The sequence below is a fragment of the Schistocerca americana genome, chromosome 6, assembly GCF_021461395.2.
Source record: "Schistocerca americana isolate TAMUIC-IGC-003095 chromosome 6, iqSchAmer2.1, whole genome shotgun sequence".
NCBI lineage: Eukaryota > Metazoa > Arthropoda > Insecta > Orthoptera > Acrididae > Schistocerca > Schistocerca americana.
Genome location: NC_060124.1, coordinates 521,290,190 through 521,303,270, shown reverse-complemented (window position 1 = coordinate 521,303,270; position 13,081 = coordinate 521,290,190). Strand labels below are relative to the sequence as shown.

General features: G+C 45.0%; 1 protein-coding gene across 1 annotated transcript in view; it reads left to right on the top strand.

Moving 5' to 3' along the window:
- The window catches only part of LOC124620260 (leucine-rich repeat-containing protein 24-like), a gene marked incomplete at its 5' end in the record, with an annotated part of 317,927 nt that overhangs the window by 138,056 nt on the left and 166,790 nt on the right, over positions 1-13,081 (top strand). The window contains one exon of the mRNA XM_047146927.1: positions 4,065-4,148. Coding sequence (XP_047002883.1) covers positions 4,065-4,148 — 84 coding nt within the window. The remainder of the gene's footprint in view (positions 1-4,064; positions 4,149-13,081) is intronic.

Sequence of the window (13,081 nt, the reverse complement as noted above, 5' to 3'; positions counted from 1 at the left end):
ATTACGTTTGAGTGAGTGGAAGGGCAGACGTGTTTAGTGACCAGCTGAATGCAGCGCAAAATGATGCTCACGATAAAGCAACGACTGTTCATTCTCGAGTATTATACGAAGCACAGTTCGCGCGGAACTGTTTTCTATGTAGTTTAATACTGGAAATGTTTCTGCCAAAGCTCCAACGAAGTCCGCAATGCAAAACGTAGGTTCTGTAGCGAATAAAAGCCGTGATATTCATTAAGGAGGATCAGTCGCGCGCCAGTATTATTGTAAATACTTTCCGGGAAAGCTTTACGTAGACCATCCTGTAGCTGTACCATTTAAACTGAAAATTCCAGGAAAAGATTTCAGATCCTAACAATAGGTGAAAAATTATACTCCTTCTCGGTAGAACCTTTCTGAACCGACTGTTCGCGATGACGTTATATTGTTTAACTTCAAAAGCTAATGACTGACCTTGAGGAAGGTCGTGTGACAGTACGATTGAAAATTAATTGTAATATGAGCTACATAATGTGTGACCAATATGGCTAATCTGTCTCCATAATGCCGGCCGCGGTGGTCTAGCGGTTCTAGGCGCTCGGTCCGGAGCCGCCCGACTACTACGGTCGCAGGTTCGAATCCTGCCTCGGGCGTGGATGTGTGGGATGTCCTTAGGTTAGTTATGTTTATGTATTTCTAAGTTCTAGGGGACTGATGACCACAGATGTTAAGTCCCATAGTGCTCAGAGCTATTTTTTTTTTTTTGTCTCCATAATTCAAAAATGGTTCAAGTGGCTCTGACCACTATGGGACTTAACTTCTGAGGTCATCACTCCCTTAGAACTTAGAACTACTTAAACCTAACTAACCTAAGGACAGCACACACATCCGTGCCCGAGGCAGGATTCGAACCTTCGTCCGTAGCAGTCGCGCGGTCTGAAGCGCCTAGAGCCACTCGGCCACCACGGCCGGCTCCATAATTCAAATTGAAACGAACAAAAGTGAATGAAAGGTTGAAAGAGACCTCGAATTCTCATGGTAAATAAGATTTTGAAAACGAAAATGTGTCTGAAGCGTAAAATGGAGTCAGTCTATTAAAGTGTTGCTGTACGGCAGTGAAATGTAGACGATCAATCCGTAAATCGATCAGAAACGAATGGCCTGCTCGACTTGAAAGACACAGACGCGTGAGCTGGTTTACCTGGAAAGACATGAAAGTCAAACAAATTTTCTCAAGGAACTTAACTCTTGTACAGGACTGAAATTATGAGTGTAATGAAACGGGAGTGTGCATAACATGTAGCCAAACGAATGGATGGAAGATTATGCAAGGATGTAAGATGTCGATTCCAAGAAATAAGACATAGTCGATGGCTTAAAGGAACATAGAAGACATTAAAGGACGTAGCGGAGGAATATGCATTTGTATAAAAGAAGATTTTATGGCCTTTGTAGAGTAATAGAACTAAAATGGCTAATGAAGATGATGTTAATACCAAATTGACGATAAATATCTCAGATCAAGAACTGTTTTTGTAATCGCAAAACAATAGATGTTGAAGTTATCTTTGAATTCCTAGAAGCAGCACTGTGCTGAAGAAAACTATGACTGTAAAATATCGTTAGTGTGTTAAAAAAGTTTTCTGTAGTTCTATAATGAACAAGTACAGAAATTATTGCATGGTTACTGCCCAGAACAGAGAAGGCAGGTAGCTGAGATACATGATTACTCATGTGGTATGAGGAAGAGGGGTACAACAGTCATATTAAAAAATAATCGGTATAGAAATGAATATTGGGGATTTTGGTCGCAGACGTACAAATAAAATTATTGAAATCAGATTCAAAAAATGAGGAAAAATATCATTTCCTTCGAAGTAAAATGTGGATATCTATGGTCAAATAGTTGTAAACCGTCTTAGAATGAGGTTTAATCTTACAGTTAGACGGTTCACGTTTCTCGAATACGAGGGAATCATGATGAAATGGTATCGTGAGACATCTGGAAATCTGCCTCGAAGCTGTCGCCCATGGTGAGCAATGGTGTCTATTGCGGAACGTACGAACACAGAGAACAATGAAAAAGAAATATGTGCTTTCTTTTGTGAGACAACTGGGCAAACTGCGACAGTACGCAAACATCTTCAATCGATTTGGCCTGTACATGTCTCTTACGAACAACAGAACAAACTAGCAACTTGGTGCGGAAAGGGGGTGAGCCTGGGAACACTTGGAGTGGTACCTGGAACAGAGATATGAAGTTCTCCTTATTGACGCTTGCAGGACACCTGTCCAAACACTGATGATCATCGGATTAGACCGCAGAAGCGACAGAAGCAGCCATACACCACGATTGTGTGCTGTATGAAGTCCCATTGGGTCAACAGGAGGCGGTTCAGCAGTCCCTCGAGTCAATAGCATACATACAATGTCGGCCAACTTTTTCGCTGTCGAGGAAAATGTGATACATGTTAAGTTTCGGTACAGGGTTATCCAATAGATTGTACAGCTGTACAGTTAACATTTCAGTGATGCATTCGTCTTCCGAGACGATTGCGCACGTACACTGCGCGTTCACGTCGTAAACACCTTCCTCCAGGTGGCAGGAATTGACCGAATGGAAAAGCCGGCATTTTCTGTTGAATGAACCCGATTGAACTTGCTTGTGACCAGAAAATAGCAAGAGTTATTGTCATAAGCAGTGACATCTCTGTGTTATTGTGGACAGCATGAAGGCAAGACTCGAAACTGGTTACACTGCACCGAAAGAGTAACATGGTGTCGAATGTTACAGGTGTACTAAGATGTTTACTTTCGAAAAAACTATGAGGGGCGATGAAAACGTTTCCTTTTGAGCTCGTTGCTGCAGCGTCTTTGCAACGTAGCGATGCTTCGACGCGGATATATAAGCACCGACAGGTACTCTAGTGTGGTATTCGTGCCTTTCCGACGTGTGTGTAGTAAATGCGGAAACTTGCACTGTGACGAAGTTATTACCAAATGCGTCCCAACAGGGCCAACGTGCTGTTATTATTTTCTTGGCTGCTGAACAGCAAACACTGGTAGATATCCATCGGTCAATGAAGAATGTGTATGGGACAGCATAGCTGTCGAAAAATGGTGCGCCCAGTTCAGTTCTGGTTGCGATTTGACGCAAGACGCCGTGCGGTATAGGGGGTCACCCATTACAGACAACTCAAGAGGGAGACCTCGAATACCCGCCTATAGTCCCAATTTATCTCCATGTCATTATAGCGCCTTCGGTCCTATAGAAAATGCCGTGAAGGGTCAAGTTACGGACTTCTTCACACAGCACGACACGGCGTTTTACCAAAGGGGTATCTTCAACCTGGTATGTCGGTGAGATGATAGCCTCAATGTTTACGGCGACATTGCTTAGTTGGCATACCGATACTGAACTGTCCGGTCCTTGAACTGAAACTATTTGCTCACCCTTTTTACTAACACATTTAAAATATAAATTTTATTTGATAGTGCAGTATTTATTTTCAGTTTCATAAAGTTACTCTTTCCTTTCAAGCACCCTCTGAATATAGCACACTTTCGTTGATGTCCAGGTGGTCTTAAATACGTTTTCAGTAGTTACATCTAAATCAAAATTATGGTTAGAGAATGAAAACGTACTCCAGGTGGTCTATAATCTGTTCATTATTAGTGCAATTAGCCAATTACAGCTGTGGGTCATTTTCAGTGACATATTTTAAGCTTCACCATTGAAAATGATGTTGTGTGATGTCCTTAGGTTAGTTAGGTTTAAGTAGTTCTAAGTTCTAGGGGACTTATGACCATAGCTGTTAAGTCCCATAGTGCTCAGAGCCATTTGAACCATTTGAACCATTGAAAATGACCCACGGTAGAAATTGGATAATTGCAAGGAAAACAAACAGATTATAGTCTACTTGGACACCTTTTCAATCTCAAAATAGTTTGAGGCTGTGGACAGCCACGAAAACAAAAATTTTGCAATTATGGTCATTGTAGACCTTGTATCTCTTGCGGACTTCAACACTGTATGTTAGGTGTCTCTGGTGTCAGTGATGCTGGACACTGGTCTGTCGTATCTGCAGGGACACGACGCCGAGCACGACGTCGAGCAGCTGGGTGCAGGTGCAGGGGCAGCTCAAGTCGCCGCCGCCGGCGCCGCTGTCCCCGCCGCCCCCGCAGCCGTCCGGCCGCAGCCCGCCGCCGCCTCCGGCGCCATCCTCCGCCCCTGCACCCGCGCTTCTATCCGCCTCCACCCTGACGGCGCACGTGATGCGGCGGCGGGACCTGGGCCCTGGTGGCGGCAACCTGTACACCTCTGTGGACTACCCGGACCTGCTGGCCGGCGGCGGCGCCCAGTGGGGGTCAGGAAGGTCAGTACGCTACACAACAGTACACTACGCCGCAGGACCTACACAAATGGCGGGCAGCAGGACGCATTGGTCGTCCAGGAGATCGGTACACTACATTTCAATAAACTGAACTACATTCCAGCCTTTATGGACTAGCCGGTTATGCTCTCCAGCAGGAATGGACAGATCAGTCCGCTACAATACCTACATTACACTCAAGCCACTTAGATTACACAGATCAACAATCGATGCTGAAATATCACCAATACAGGGCTATTACAAATGATTGAAGCGATTTCATAAATTCACTGTAGCTCCATTCATTGACATATGGTCACGACACACTACAGATACGTAGAAAAACTCATAAAGTTTTGTTCGGCTGAAGCCGCACTTCAGGTTTCTGCCGCCAGAGCGCTCGAGAGCGCAGTGAGACAAAATGGCGACAGGAGACGAGAAAGCGTATGTCGTGCTTGAAATGCACTCACATCAGTCAGTCATAACAGTGCAACGACACTTCAGGACGAAGTTCAACAAAGATCCACCAACTGTTAACTCCATTCGGCGATGGTATGCGCAGTTTAAAGCTTCTGGATGCCTCTGTAAGGGGAAAACAATGGGTCGGCCTGCAGTGAGCGGAGAAACGTTTGATCGCGTGCGGGCAAGTTTCACGCATAGTGATGTGAAAGATTCAGTGTTTAAACCTCCTCTACCAAGAAACGTGCCAGAACTGCGAGCTCGCATCAACAATGCTTTCGAACTCATTGATGGGGACATGCTGCGCCGAGTGTGGGAGGAACTTGATTATCGGCTTGATGTCTGCCGAATCACTAAAGGGGCACATATCGAACATTTGTGAATGCCTAAAAAAACTTTTTGAGTTTTTGTATGTGTGTGCAAAGCATTGTGAAAATATCTCAAATAATAAAGTTATTGTAGAGCTGTGAAATCGCTTCAGTCATTTGTAATAACCCTGTATATCTTTACATTTTAGACATTCTGCCTTCAACATTCTCAACATTGCTTTCCAGGTAATATTATCAAATATCTTTTCCAGATCTACGGTGATAACATAAGTTGGTTTCTTTTTCTATAATTGCTTTCCTCTGCGTGGCAGAATCGTCTCTCTTTTCCCGAAACCACTACCGAATCTAAACTGATTTTCAGTTAGCGTAATCCTGCAGCTTCTTTCCAACTCTCCTGAGTATAATCTTTACGGGATTTCTTTATTCATATGATATTAAGTTTAATGTTCTGCAGTGCTCACATTTTGTAGCTCTCGCCTTTCTCAGTATGGGAACGGTGATACATTTCTGGAAGTCGTTGGTCTCTCTTCTGTGTTATAGATGGACGTGATCTTTTCCTGCAACATTATTTTCATGCTATTGCCAGCATTCTTGAATAATTCTGCGGGAATGTCTCGAATACCAGTTGGTTTCCCCTTCCTCATAATCTTCTAGCAGAGGAAAACGATGATGATACTGCATCTGGCAGATTTGGTGAGATCAACTAGCAGTAAATGCCCTGTGAGCAGGAAAGAAGAAAGCACGTATAAATGAGGGCAATAGAACAGTTATGGCGTCTGTCCTAAGAGATTCGGTGAATCCACGAAAAATGTAAAGCTGAGTGGCTGGACGAGTATTTGAACCGCCGATCTCCCGAAAACCCTTTTTAGGCGGCATCTGATTACACAGCCCTTACTGCAAATCACTGTCATGGAATTTAATCGTCAATGCTCCAGCGAGGGACGGCTAGGCAAATCCGGCTTTGCGGCTAGACCAAAATTACAGTAACCGCCACTAAAGTGTTTTGTGTATGTGTGTGTGTGGTAGCGTAAAGTCTGGATCGTATAAACGCACTTGAGACTGAATGAATGGATCAACAAACCATTAGAAAACTTTCAACGAGAAGGCAGTTGTACTTCAGCGACTGCTACAAGCTGTCGCGTCTGCAAGTCGATTTATAGGAAGTAATCTCACTGTAATGATACAGAGAAGAGAACTGTGATTACACTGAGGTGACAAAAGCCATAGGAAAGCGATGTGTACGTATAAAGATGGAGGTGGTATCACGTAATGTAGGCTACTGGCCATTAAAATTGCTACACCAAGAAGAAATGCAGATGATAAACGTGTTTTCATTGGACAAATATACCATATTAGAACTGACATGGGATTACATTTTGGGTGCATAGATCCTGAGTAATCAGTATGCAGAACAACCACCTCTGGCAGTAATAACGGCCTTGATACGCCTGGGCATTGAGTCAAACAGAGCTTGGATGGCGTGTACAGGTACAGCTGCCCATGCAGCTTCTTCCACACGATACCACAGTTCATCAAGAGTAGTGATTGGCGTATTGTGACGAGCCAGTTGCTCGACCGTCCACTGACCAGACGTTTCCAATTGATGAGAGATCTGGAGAATGAGCTGGCCAGGGCAGCAGTCGAACATTTTCTGTATCCAGAAAGGCTCGTACAGGACCTGCAACATGCGGTTGTGCATTATCCTGCTGAAATGTATTGTTTCGCAGGGATCGAATGAAGGGTAGAGCCACGGGTCGTAACACATCTGAAAAGTAACGTACACTGTTCAAAGTGCCGTCAATGCGAACAAGAGGTGACCGAGACGTGTAACCAATGGCACTCCATTCTATCACGCCGGGTGATACACCAGTATGGCGTTGACGAATACACGCGTTCCAATGTGCGTTCACCGCGATGTCGCCAAACACAGATGCGACCATCATGATGCTGTAAACTGAACCTGGATTCATCCGAAAAAATGACGTTTTGGCATTCGTGCACTAAGGTTCGTCGTTGAGTACACCATCGCAGACGCTCCTGTCTGTGATGCAGCGTCAAGGGTAACGGCAGCCATGGTCTCCGAGCTGATAGCCCATGCTGCGGCAAACGTCGTCGAACTGTTCGTGCAGATGATTGTTGTCTTGCAGACGTCCCCATCTGTTGCCTCAGGGATCGAGACGTGGCTGCACGATCCGTTACAGCCATGCGGATAAGATGCCTGCTATCTCGACTGCTAGTGATACGAGGCCGGTGGGATCCGGCACGGCGCTCCGTATTACCCTCCTGAACCCACCGATTCCATATTCTGCTAACAGTCATTGGATCTCGACCAAAGCGAGCAGCAAAGTCGCGATACGATAAACAGCAATCGCGATACGCTACAGTCCGACCTTTATCAAAGTCGGAAACGTGATGGTTCGTATTTCTCCTCTTTACACGAGGCATCACAACAACGTTTCACCAGGCAACGCCGGTAAACTGCTGTTTGTTTATGAGAAATCGGTTGGAAACTGTCCTCATGTCAGCACGTTGTAGGTGTCGCCATCGGCGCCAGCCTTGTGTGAATGCTCTGAAAAGCTAACCATTTGCATATCACAGCATCTTCTTCTTGTCGGTTAAATTTCGCGTCTGTAGCACGTCATCTTCGTGGTGTAGCAATTTTAGTGACCATAGTGTACATTCCAGGCTTTATGGACTAGCCGGTTATGCTCTCCAGCAGGAATGTACAGATCAGTCCGCTACACTACCTACATTACACTCAAGCCCCTACATCCACTTAGATTACACAGATCTACTGGCCAGGCGGCAGTGTGCAGTGGGGATCTTGGATGTCAGTACACTACACTACATTACGTTACACTACATTCCTGTCTCTACATGTCAGTGTACTACGATGAGCCTTGGATCTGTTGCGATATGTACAGTGGCTCTGGAAGACCACTATGTGGCACCACATCACACTTCACTACGCTAGTCTCATTACACTTCCGCCTGTACGTGCCTAAGATGTCAGTACTCCACACTAAGCTGTGGCCTCTATACGTTGGCAGACTAAACTTGCGGGTGGTGAAGTGTTCCTGTGGTGAACCAAGAGCTCATCATGCTATTGCAGACTACACCACGCTACATTCCAGCATTACATCTATTTGGACTACTGGACGTACTGGCCAGAGGTAGCGTTGTGCTGCACTGGGAGGTTATTATATTACACGAAACCACACTGAATCTTCTACCGGGTCTTTCCAGCCACTGGCAGTCCACAGTGGGTCACTAGGAGGACAGTAAACTGCTCTAACCTACACTACAGTGAACACTCCACACCTTTATAGGATATCTGCACATGATAGCTGGTGGCCACACTCAGTGGCAACCCAAGTAAGTACACTACACCTCATTTCAATGTGGCCTCTACACTTCTGTGAACTATCCGAACCTGGTGGCCACAGAAAGGATTGCAGTGTGTTCCGGGAGGTTAGTACACTACACTGCAATCTACCATTTCTCGTAACGCCCTTTCCGCAGCGGACGGCGTTACATTACAGCATCTCACAATAAACTGCACCAAAATAATACATATTTTCGTTAATTCTCTACCCCTAAAGGTAAAGCTTCTGTTTGTTTTCTTAATTTCTTGCCCCTGAGGCTAGAGCGGGCTCTGATCTGTTGCAGGGTCAGGCTCTTGGCGGCAAATTACCAAACGAGTTTTTAGCAGCCAAAGGAAGTATCAGTTGGGAAAGTCTTGTGTTCCAGAAACTGTCATATAAACCAAGAAGAACTGCCAAGAAACCTGGCTCAAAAGCAAAGATGTGAACTATTTTCAATTTAACACGGGAGCAATATGTCCCACACAAAAATGGAAAACTTCTGTATTATGTAATCGTATTGTTTTCTTTGTATACAGAGCAAAGTCGATGATTTTCTCGTTATGCCTAGTGTATTTTAGTCGCTATGGATCAAAGGCGATTGGATCGAGGCAGACAGTTTACACAATATTCACAAGCTGCGACATGGTTACGAATGGAACAGTGACCCGAAAAAGAAGAATAAATTTCTTTTATTTCACATCTATGGACACAAACATGTAAGTCCACAGACTACTGTTTTTTTTTTGTTTTTTTTTTTTAACGGATATGAAGACGGTCATTGCTGACCAAAACCGGTTGTCTGAGGACCTGTGCTTTCATAGACATGAAACAAAATAAATTTATTTAGTTTACATTATGATTTTTGCCAGCATTGTGTATGAGGTAACAATGCGTTCAGAACATTCTGCTTACGGCGTTAATGCAATATGGAACAAATTTATGTAGATACATACAGAACATATTTATGCACTCAAAAGCCGGCCGCGGTGGTCTCGCGGTTGAGGCGCTCAGATGTTGAGTCCCATAGTGCTCAGAGCCATTTAATAAAAGTTGGAAACAAGAATGTTAGGAACGGTACGTCTCAACCATCAGGCCAGGCACCTCCGCTTCACAGGTTTGGGCAAAGATCAGACGTCTCTACGGATACCAGCCTGCAGGTGTACGTTATGTTATACTGAATGGCGTTGTCTACACTGATCCAGACGCTGTCGCCATATACTTTGTTCTGCATTACGTTCGAGCCTCTGCGACTGAGAATTATCAGTCTGCATTTCGTATGGTAAAACAGCAGATTGAGTGAAAGCAATTATCTTTTACTATAGTCCACATGGAGGTTTCTAATGCTGCATTCAGCGAGTGGGAATTCGACAGTGTCCTAGCCCACTGCCCTGATACAGCCTCAGGGATTGTCAACGTCACATCCTTGCCATCTTCATTGGCAACTGGAGCAAGGGTGAGTTCCCATCACAGTAGCGGAAAACCATTATCGTCCCAGTACTGAAACCAGGTAAGCACCATCTAGAGAAGGACAGTTATCACTCAGTCAGTCTCATCAACGTTCCCTGTAAGTTGCTACAATGCATGGTGAGCTGGCAACTGTGTTAGTTCCTTGAGTGTTGAGGACTTCTCGCTCCATACCAGAGTGGTTTTCGCCTAGGCTGTTCCACTACTGATAATCTGGTTTACCTGGCGTCTGCCATCCCAACAGCTTTTGCCCAATATCAACACCTTATAACTATGTGCAAAAGGGTTATGGAACCATATGGTGTCATCACATCCTTGCTACTTTACACGAGTGGGGTCAATTTTTATCCAGAATTTCCTGTCGCGCCGTATTTGACAGGTTCCAGTTCATACAGGACATACTGAACTGTGCTTCTTGCTGGATGGTTGTAGCGTTTTCACTGCATAGTTGGTGGCCATCTCTTATGTTCTTGATCATATCTGTTCCTGCACCGATAGATCCTTCCTCATATGCAGTGACTCCTTGAGCAGATTGCATGCTCTCGACTAGTGTTACCTTTGCTATGCGTTTTTAATTGCTATCGAGGATTCTCTGTATGCACTTGTAAAATGTGGACGCTCAATGACCTTCCTCTGGACTCCAGGCACGATCAAAATCCCAAGGAATGAACTTGCTGGTAGCCTGGCCGAACTAGCTACCTACAAACTGACTCTTGCGATAGGTGTTCCGGAAACAGACGTCCAAAGGGTATTACGCAATATAGTTTTAGGAATGTGGAATAAAGAATGGATCACTTTGACTTCACCAAACAAACTATGTGTGGAAAAGGAGACTACGAATCTATAGAGGTACTCCTTGCTGATCTCACACAAGGACTCGACCGTCCTTTGCCAATTCCACAATTGGCCATATTTGGCTGATTCATTGTCATCTCCTCCGTCGCGAGGATCCACCCCACTGGCAATGTGGTTCCCTTTGGACGGTGGTCCACATTTTGCTATCCCAATCTAGCCGCCCTGTGACGGGCTCTTAATCTCCCTGACTCTCTACCCCTCATGTTAGGAGAAGATACTCCAGTGGCAGATTTAGTTTTACGTTTTATTCGTGAAGGGGATTTTTAACACTCTCTTTAACGGTGGGCCACTTAAACTATCGGCCCATTGAAGGGTTGAGTGAACACTCTGTTGCCTCCTCTGCCCAAGCTGGACTGCAGCTGTCTGGGCTTCGTGGTCCAGCCCAGTCCTCATCCTACCTGCTGTTTTACTCTTCTCCCCCTACTCATGTAGTCTGTTCGACTTGCTCATCTTCTGTCAGTCCCTCTCTTGCCCTGTTCGAGTTGCTAGTCTTTCCTAGGCATTTCCTCAGTGTGTTACCTCTGGTTAGTGACACGTCTAGGGGTTGTATATACCCAATGTACTCTGCTTTTGGGGGCTTCCCGCTGCTCCCTAGATGGAAAACCTTGTCTTCCTCCCCTACTTTCTCAATTTCCCTTTCTTCTTTTTGTCCCGTATCTCGCCTTCATTGAACTTATAAACCCTGTGATTTTCTTCCCATGTGAATTGTGTGGTAGGCTACCTCTGACCTGGAGTCATACTGACTTGTCTGTTCGAGGCAAAGGGAACTGTGACCTCGTAGTTTGGTCCATTTAATGATCCAACCAACCGACCACTATTGGTTTAATTGTGAAAATGTTTGTTGAAATGGTAAAGAGCTAGGCGTCCTATCCATCTTTACTTTGGACACGTCACTTTCGTTTCTGCCTTTTCCGTCTTCACGATTATAATTCTTCAGTGCTCCTGTTCACATGTGCCCTAAGATTCTCCAGCCTGTCGTATATACACTGACGGAAAAAAAATCTCAATACCAAGAAGGAGTAACGAAAGCTGGTAGGTGTGTTTCTACATCTGAAAGATGATGTCTATTAAAATTTAGCAGCAGATGGCTAACAGTGGCACTTGTAGCCCCATTTTGAGGATAGTAATCAGGTTTGCTTTAGATACACACTATAGAGATCGTGAACGTTAGTTATCTAGGAGACTGTGCTTGAAGAGCTGTTGTTAATCATGAATCCCTTTAAAGTGTCAAAGATGCCATTAGCAACGCCTCATTGAGTTTGAACGAGGTCGTGTAATTGGGCTATGGGAAGCTGGATGTTTCTTCTGCGATATTGCAGAAAGACGTGGGAGAAATGTAGCCACTCTACATTATTGCTGGTAGCGGCAGTCGCAAGAATATATGTTAAGCATATGGGTCTGGCGCATTGTACCGCATCTGCAGCAGCAATTAGAGGAGTAGTTGGCACCACAGTGACGCAACGAACTGTTAGAAGTCGGTTACTACAAGGACAGCTCCGACCCAGACGCCATGTAGAGTGCTTAAAAACTGGCCACAGACTCCCAGCAATGTCAAGCGAGAGCTCATACGAGACCAGGGTGGAGGTCTGTTGTTTTCTGAAGTTTTCTGGAAGTTGTTTCTGCCGCAGTGTCAGTGATGGCCGTGTGTTGATTACAAGGAGGCAGTTGAGAGCCAGCAACCATCCTGTCTGCCAGCGAGACACACTGGATCACCATCTGGTGATGTGGTCTGTTTTGTGATTTCGTATGACAGCAAGAGCATTCTCGTGGTTATTCCACACATTCTGACTGCAAAATTGTACGTTAATCTGGTGATTTGACATGTCATGCTGCAATTCGTGAACAGCTTTCCAACAAGATAACGCTCGTCCACATAACGCTGCTGTAACTGAACGTGCTGCACGGAGTGTCAACATGATGTCTCGACCTGTTCGATCACCAGGCCTGTCTCCAGTCAAGCACGTATCGAGTATCATCTTCAGAGTCATCTACAACCAACATTAACCGTCTACATATTGACCGATGTCTCGGCCTGTTCGATCACCAGGTCTGTCTCCAATCTAGCACTTATGGAACATCATCGGACAACTCCAGCGTCATCTACAACCAACATCGTCTATATAGATTGACCGATCAAGTGCAACAGTCATGGAACTCCATCCCACAAACTGAGATCCGGCACCTGTACAACACAATGTAGGCACGTCTGCGTGCTTGCATTCAACACTTTGGCAGTTACACTAGTTATCTGACATTTGCA